We start from the raw sequence: 8,363 nt of genomic DNA, 5'->3' as shown, positions 1-8,363 counted from the left end.
ATTAATCAATGACGTGCTGTATTATTTCGAGAAGATAAAGTGAGGACGATTCTTTATTTTTTTTTTTCGTTACGATTATCTTTTTGTTTTGAATGTCTATCATCTAGGCCTAGGCCTATACCTAGTTAGTTGCTAGCAGCCTCCTCTATATAGTATGAGGCTCCTAAGAGTCAACACTGCAGAGGAGAAAGGTTGGTTGTGCAGACATAGTAGGTTTGTGAATCGTCGGCGATATGTTAATTTCGCCTGTAAATGAATGATAAAAATATTAATAACATGAAAGTTTTATAATTGTATCTAGGGCTTTATTTGGGCCTATGACTTCGTAAACTTTAATTTATGAAATAATATGCTGGTCATCTTCAAACCAATACATATAGCCTAGGCCTATTTGTAAATTGTAATCTAAACAATAAATCAAAGTTGAAGAATTATTGCATTGAGAGAAATTTTTGTACAACATATGCCTAATCATTCATAATCAAGAAGCTAGGCCTTGTTAGTAAAATAGCAGCATTCTCCACACTTCTAAAAAAAAAATTAAAAAAAATTTTAAAAAAATTAAAATTAGGCCTATATCTTTAAAATATATTTTTATCTTTAAAATCTTTAGTTGCACAATTAATTGATTTGGAAAGCACAATTGGGCATGTTTGCATAGCACAGGACTCCTTGGACAAGTTTTCGCTTTTATTGGAGGATTCAATTTTTATTTTTAATTATAATTTAAGCTACCTTTGACTGATTCTTCATGTAGCTTTCTGGAAATTTAGTTATAGTGTATATAAATTTAACAGCAAAGTGCAACATTGCATCTTTTTATAAATCATTGCTGCTTGAAAATCCTTCCTTTTTTTTAATTATCATCGTAATTAACCGATTTAAGTACTACCTTAAGGTGTTCGGCCGAAGAAGTACCGAAATTTAGGCCTGTCTAGGCCTAGTAGTAGTAAGTGGATATATTACCGCGAAGTCGGGCGGGCGGTACATGCCTTATAATTTACTACGTGGATAGCGAGATTTTTCGATCGCTATGCAAAGTTAAAATAAAATCCCAAATCCTCCTCCTTTTTGGAAATTAATACATTTTTGTTTCTTTGTTGGATCGATTGCAGCAACCCCAAACCCAACATAACGGTATTTCACATTATAATTATAGCATTAATCATCTATAATAACTGCTAACTTCCTACCCTATCGCGTTGTTTTGTTTTGGTGACAACATGGCCGGTGTAAGTCACGTGATTGAAACCGAGTTGGCCAAACTCTCTCTATCTACGGCTCTGCGTATTCCCACCATGCATTTCTGTGGAACACTTTTTTGTGTAGAGAACTCTATCTTGTATTTCTAGTATCTTTGGTCTAAAGTTGTGGTTACAGTGGGAGGCGCTGGAATGGCGGCGCGATTGAAAGTGATGGTAGCCTTGATAACTTCCCATCCCTGTCAACTAACACACACCAGACAGATCACATTCCAAAATAACCGAAAACTATAGCTAGGCTATCCTAAATAACCTGACCACCTATTACCAAGCGGACAATGCGGCCCGCAGTAGCAAGTATATCAGACTATTTAGCGTGATAAAAAAAATACGATCGGCACGGATTGAATTAAGCTAATAAATAACTAAAAATGTGCATCGAACTGCCGACTGCCAGTTGTGATACGAAATAATAATAATAACAATAATAATATAATCCTATCTACACCTACCTGTAACTTCACCTACAAATCATAAAGATGCTAATAATTATATTAAGGTTGCATATTTTTCGGTAACCAGCATGAACACGAGCGTATTGCTGTGTTGAACCATTCTGGAATCACAGGCCCAGTGCGTTAATATACAAAACGCTGTACCATGAACACGAGCATAGTCTGTAGTGTAGGCAGAACGGACAAGGTCACTCGAGCCTATACGCCCAGTCCCGTATCTCTGCCCACTAAAATAATTAATCTGACTATTAGGGAAATAAAACATATCTGCCTAGCAGTATAATCCAAGACGGTAGCAATACGTCCAGCGAACTCGAGAAGGAAACGTAAACATCTCACTACCCGAGCGAGGCCGTTGGATGAGGCGCGAGCGATGGAGCTGTGCGTGGCTGTTGGAGATCCACCCAGCCACAGCGCAACCCGCACGCTAAACTAATAAAAAAGTTTATCTCGTCGCCATTATAGAGATTTGCTAGGGCTCTATAGATTCTTATACTACTCGAGATACTATTTTGGACAAAGTGGACATACTTACCATTCACTCGCTGGTGGAATTCACTTGCTAGTGGTAGGTATATAGTAATAGTTTTTCGTCTCTGGTTTTTCTTCTCCAGTTTCTTCTCCTCCGCACTCTTGCGGGGTTCCCCATAGGGTCTTCCACGGGTGCGTGGATTTCCCCCGGTTATTGGTCGGCTGCGACGTATAGATGACGTCATTCACAACCAATCATCGGGGCAGCGGCACATCACTAGGGCCTAGGTTAATTATCAGAAGTATAAGCAGGGAGTTGTTTTTATTGCAAAAAAAAACAAACCATACAGTAAAATAGTAACTATTTTATGCGTTAATATGATTTTAAAAAATTATTTCAATTTGTTTTTCATATTTTTTTTTATACTGTTCCTACAGGCCTATAATTTTTTTAAAAAAAGTTTTTTCCACTCCAATTAGTATTGTACAATTATTATTTTTATTCATTTTATTATTATATTCGTATATAAGTGGAAGTGGACCAAATAAAGTGCTCTTGGTTGGGTTTTGTATATTATGTTCAGCAATAAAATTAATATTGATTATTCTTTTAAACTATTTATTCAGGCCTTGGAGAGAGAGTAAGAGCCATCGGGAAAGAAAAGGATTGTGAAGTGGTGCAGGAGTGGGCAAGAAGTATTAACAACCATGTTTATTGGGTAGCTTCGTCCACACCTAGCGGAGATCCAAATGAAATGCTTGGGAAGTTCATGAGCTTAAAGAATCATATTCAGAACATTCATACTAGGCATTCAGAGCACTTCCCAAATTGCCTTCATCCTCCCTGACTTGCCACAAGTCTCTAATTTATGGATTTTTCGTAGTACATTAGCGCATTTCGGAAAGCGCCACCAGCGTCAGTTTATGTTGAGAAACTTTTTTGATGAGAAAAAAACTATACTATGGAACGCCATGCAAATAAGTAATATGGAACGCCATTTGTGCCAAAATCGATTTATTCTTAAGCATTTCAACTGATTAAGACAAAGATTAGGGACTGGAACCCAGTCTACATCCTCCCATACTACAGGGAAAAAATATGAAGAAATGGCTAAAACCAGGTATAAAATATTTATTAAAAAATCTTCATTTTTAAAAATTACAGTACTGTACATGCTTAGTCAGAATTTTATTTTTATATCATATTTTATTATCAACAACATCATATAACATCACGAAAAATAAATGTAAAGATAAAATTTTAGTAATGTTTTCTACAGTTTAAATGTTATATTAATTTTGTCATCCGACAGGGTCAAAGGCATGCGAAAAATAGTCCGATCTTCTAGAAAAACGTCACTTTCTAAAGGACATACAAAAGCTTAGTCCACATCGGCAGACATCGGGTGTAGAGGCATTCCATGGGACTATCATTCACTTTGCTCCCAAAATGCTGTTGTATTCCTACAATGGCATGTTTACCAGGTAAGTGTTAGGCTCAATCTACACTATCAAATTGTATGTGTGAGAAAAATGTGATATGACATCAAGACAAATTTGTTGCATAAAATATTATAGTGTGGACAGAGTTAAACATACACTCTGCAATCATCAAACTTGCGTGCCAATTGCTATACGGACAACTTGTTAAACTTGTGTCATTTAAATTCTAGGGTGATAATAGCAGTGTTGCATTATAACGAAAATGCACTTTAAGCCATGACCACCCGTTAAAATTATATTATATTATTAAATAAAATTTAATAATAAATAAATAAATAATAAAATTTCAATTAGGGCAGTGTGCCAATTATTCATTAATTTGACCCAAATGTCAAGTTTACAAACAAGCAAATAGCATACACATTACAGTAATTATAATGAACTACAGGAGTTTTGTTCTGATAGGCTGATGGGAAAGATTAAGAAGCAAATTAAGTTTAATTTTAGAGACTACTGTCACACAGCCTAATATAGGCTCATACGGACATTGTAATTTGTCTGAACAAATAAAACCTCAGGATGATAAATAAACCGAACTGACACTGTCTTACAAAAAGTTAAAATAAACTGATTTAATATGATATAGTATATGAATTTTCCAATTATATAAAACGTTTAAACCAAAGGAAAACGATCTCAATTATCAAAACACCAATTATATTCAGGTGAGTGTTTAACACTGAACAATAAACTATTATATCTCGAGATTCACTGTTAATGGTAAGAATATATAGTTTAAAAAAAAACCCAATAAACTAGGCTTATTGGTAATCCTCAATTAACATCAGTTATCAGATGGAAATAATTATTCTATATACCGGATTAATAATATTGTACTGTATATCACAATGAAAGTTACTGTCAATGGTACATATTTAATGTTATGATTTACTTTACATTTATCTTCTCAAATTTCAAAATAATACAGTAACAATAACTTCACAATATTAACAGCAATTTCAAAAAATTAACCATCATTGAATCATTATATTATTTTAACATTCCAAAAATTAATGTGAATAAAGCATGGAAGAATGATTACAGAATTATAATAAATGAATACTATATTTTGCAATTGACCAAAAGCAAAAATTACATAAAGTTCAACTGTCCACTTTCAGACACCCTGCCCAAAGAACAATCACAATCCCCCCACAGTTCACTTCTTTAATGACATTCACAGGTTCTTCCTGGCTTAGTAAACTCGAATAGCTTCAAACACCAATTCACAAATTCTGCATTAAAGTGGCCTTCAATCCAAATTATATTCTTGTATCCGAGCTTATTAGCTCCATAAATTTACTAATTCTGGATTATAGTTACCTTCAATAACATTCAGCATAAATCAGGGTTACTCCCTGCAATCTGAGCTTATTAGCTCCACAAAATTCACTAATTTTGAACTATAGTGATGTTCACTTTAACTCAGGGTTGACTTCTCCCTGGTATCCAAGCTTATTAGCTCTACAAAAACAATATAAATAGCAGGTACTTGTAAAAAGGTTTCCATCTAAATAATGCAATATTGATTACATCACAGCCGTTCACTGGATGATCATTGGCATACATTCAGGCCTACCATTTTTATTATAAAATAACAGGCAAACAAATTGTTCTTATCTCACCCGCAATGTCTGTAGGCTGGTATAACGTAGGCATGGAACCTGATATTGTTGTCTGTAATACAACATATATTAACTCTGGACTAACATGTCCTTTCCCTGCTATCTCACAAGCCATTCTCCAAACCCCCTTCATCCAGTTCTAACCAACACCCCACCAAAAATTCATATCTCATTACTATTCATGCACTCCCATCCAGTCAGTGCTTCACACCACTAACCTAAACTCATTTGCATCTCTGCACTCATTTGCATTACCTCACTTATATTCATTTCTCATTCAGCCAATCAGTAAATCACACACCAAGTTTCTCAAAGAATACTTACCTCATTACCATATTTGACTGAAGACTAGCTGCTGTGTGTAAAAGTAAGGTTAGTGGTTCAAAGAAAATACTTACTTATAAACTAAAATAGATGTCACTTGTGACACCTACCATTTTATACCATTCGAAGAAGATGCAAATGCAAATGAATTTAGAGAAGCAGGAGCAGCTACAAATACAGACAAAGACATTGCACAGACTGTCATAGGCTTTGAATACCAAGTGGTAAGAAATGAAGTTTATTTACCTGCTGCTTAGTTATATTCATCAGTGGAAATTTACACTATAAAATTTATAATTATATTTCTTCTAACTTTCCTAATTTGAATCCTGAGTAACCATCCTCTTCTGGGTTTGGAAATGCCTTACGTATCTTAAGCACAGCACATGCTGGTAGAGTAACTCTGTTGAGTCTGCCTAAATAGCCATAGCAGAAGCGGACCAGATTTCTGTATGCAATGTGTCTGTATTGCCTGTGAAAGTAAAGTTTTTGGTAAATATCAGATATAAATACAGTAATAATATCATACATTTACATATTATACCAATAACTTTTCCCCAATCATCCTACCTTTCACTATGCAACAGCATAAACTCCTTTGAAACTTGTTTTAATACAGGTAAGACCAAATAAAATTAATTGTTTGTTTCATGTGACAGAATTAGAAATTATTTTTTGGTGTGGGTATTTGCTACTAAAAGAAGTAAAATGAATCTTTGTATTAATGTATTTCTGCCATATGTTCACACCCCTTCTTAGAATTGACATCATTCTTTCAGATACTAATTTTTTTTTTTGTCCATGGAAAAATTATTATTATTTTTTTAATAGCAACTAGTAAATTTTTTCATGAGACGGGGATGTGAAACTTAAAAGTAATTTTATTTGGCTTAGCACATTATTAAATTTTTTAAACGTTAATCAGAATTACTTACTCTTCTCTTGAATGTGGTAACACGGCTCGCGCCCCATACTGCTGCCGATACGATATGTAGGTAAGCTGTAACACCCATTCATTTAAACACACATGTTCAAATCCAGGATAAGATGTTATACATCCACCTTGCATACCAGCACGGACCATCTTGTCTTGCATCTGTTTATATTCCATGCAGCATTTTGGCTCTTTCATTGTAGGCATTATGCCACACCTCTTGTGCACAAACACGTCCTGCACAAAAAAAAAACTGTTTATTTAGTGCTGAGTAGGGCTAGGCTACATTTTAAAACGCAAACGTCGGTGCGAACTAGTCAAGGACCCTAGGCGGGCTACATATAGATGTATTTTTAAATGTCTAACCTTAGGCCTACCCCAGCCTGTATATGCATAGGCCTAAAGGCACAGTAGGCCTACTTAATAGTTTGTAAAAGCTCCCCGTGGCCTTCTATAAAAATGTGCATTGGCCTAGCCTAGGCCTACTCTATTATTATTATTATTATTATTAATTAGGTAGGCCTAGGCTAGCCTTGGTAGGCCTAGCCTAGGCCAAGCCTCCCTAAACACTACTACTAGTACTACTGTACTAGGCCTAGCCTAGGCCTAGGCTGGGTGATAAAGGTCGAAACAAATTTAGGCTTATGTTAAAATAAACATGCATTATCGTAAATAAAGGTAGAAATCAAGTTTCTATGCATAGGGGCCTACGCCGAGATGTAGTGCATCAAGAGTGCGAGAACGCCTCCCCTACCTAAAAACAGGGGGGTGGGGGGGGGCGGCTAGGATAGGCACTTCGCGCCAATTTCTTACCACTAGGTATTCAAAAGCCTATGATTGCCTACGCCAATGTCTTCGTCTGTATTTGTAGCTTCTTCTCTATATTCTGGTTCAAATAAGCATTTGTACCTCTTCGTTTTCATTTACATCCTCTTCGAACGACGACGAAGACAGTCTAAATTTAAACTTAATTCACCATCTGAATTTCCCTCCGCCATCGCATTTGATTGCATTTTCGTTGTATGAGAGCTAGAAGTTTGTGAATGGCATCTTGGTTGGGGGCGTGATGATTGACCTTGGCGATTTTAAAGATTTGGCAAAATCGAAAAATTGAGCATTTTTTAAAGTTGTTTTTAATGAGCAAGATAGTTCATTTAAGGCCTTCAAGCGCGATTATTAATTGTACTTTATCATTTTCTTATGATACAAGTCATTATAGTTCAGCTTGTCAGACGGTCTTTAATATTGAAATTCAATACTGTATACTGTTACTGCGTCAAGCGTAATGCATTTATTTCACAGTAAATAGACCTAATGAAAAACATTCTTTTATAATAATATTGACTCATTAAATATTGAAATTCAATATACTGTTACTGCGTCAAGCGTAATACATACTGAGTATTGGAACAGTCCTTCTTAACACACGATTAAACAAAGCAAACTACAGTAATATCAAGAGAAAAGGGGGTTGAAACCGGAAATAGTTGATAATGATGCGTTTCTTTGCTTATTTTCTTTCAATAGTTTTTCTTACTAAGTGGAATAATGTAAACTCATGTAAGTAATACCTTTCTTTGTCCTCATCACATCATTTATAGTTTTAATTGCCAACGTCGTCGACGTTGTCGACGACATCGTCATTGTAATCGTATCAACATCGTTATTTCATCATCATCATATCATCATTATATTGTAATATCATCGCTTGTCGTAATCCAACGAAGAAATTATTAAATTTTAGTGACAATCTGGAGTAGGGTGTGGATATGAGGACCATTCAAAGGGA

The 8,363-nt window shown here is 35.2% G+C and overlaps 1 protein-coding gene across 2 annotated transcripts; it reads right to left on the bottom strand.

Annotated features, from left to right (window-relative positions):
* Nucleotides 1-3,380: 3,380 nt before the first annotated feature.
* Nucleotides 3,381-7,640, bottom strand: LOC117114587 (P2X purinoceptor 7-like). Of its 2 annotated transcripts, none has more exons than XR_004446395.1 (3): nt 7,388-7,640; nt 6,576-6,811; nt 3,381-6,112 (listed from the first exon to the last, which is right to left on the bottom strand). XR_004446395.1 is itself a non-coding variant. In XM_033258275.1 (3 exons), the coding sequence occupies exons 2-3, from the start codon at nt 6,779-6,781 to the stop codon at nt 5,938-5,940; spliced, it is 381 nt and encodes a 126-aa protein (XP_033114166.1). In that variant the 5' UTR covers nt 6,782-6,811; nt 7,484-7,640; the 3' UTR covers nt 3,381-5,937. The 2 variants fall into 2 exon arrangements, 1 of the variants encoding a protein (XP_033114166.1); XM_033258275.1 differs by having other exon boundaries at nt 7,484-7,640.
* Between the last annotated feature and the right edge of the window lie 723 nt (nt 7,641-8,363).

This window comes from Anneissia japonica, unplaced genomic scaffold (assembly GCF_011630105.1).
Source record: "Anneissia japonica isolate Jap-2015-1 unplaced genomic scaffold, ASM1163010v1 scaffold287836_len1076198_cov165, whole genome shotgun sequence".
In the NCBI taxonomy this organism is placed as follows: Eukaryota; Metazoa; Echinodermata; class Crinoidea; order Comatulida; family Comatulidae; genus Anneissia; species Anneissia japonica.
This window is presented reverse-complemented; position numbering and strand designations above follow the sequence as displayed.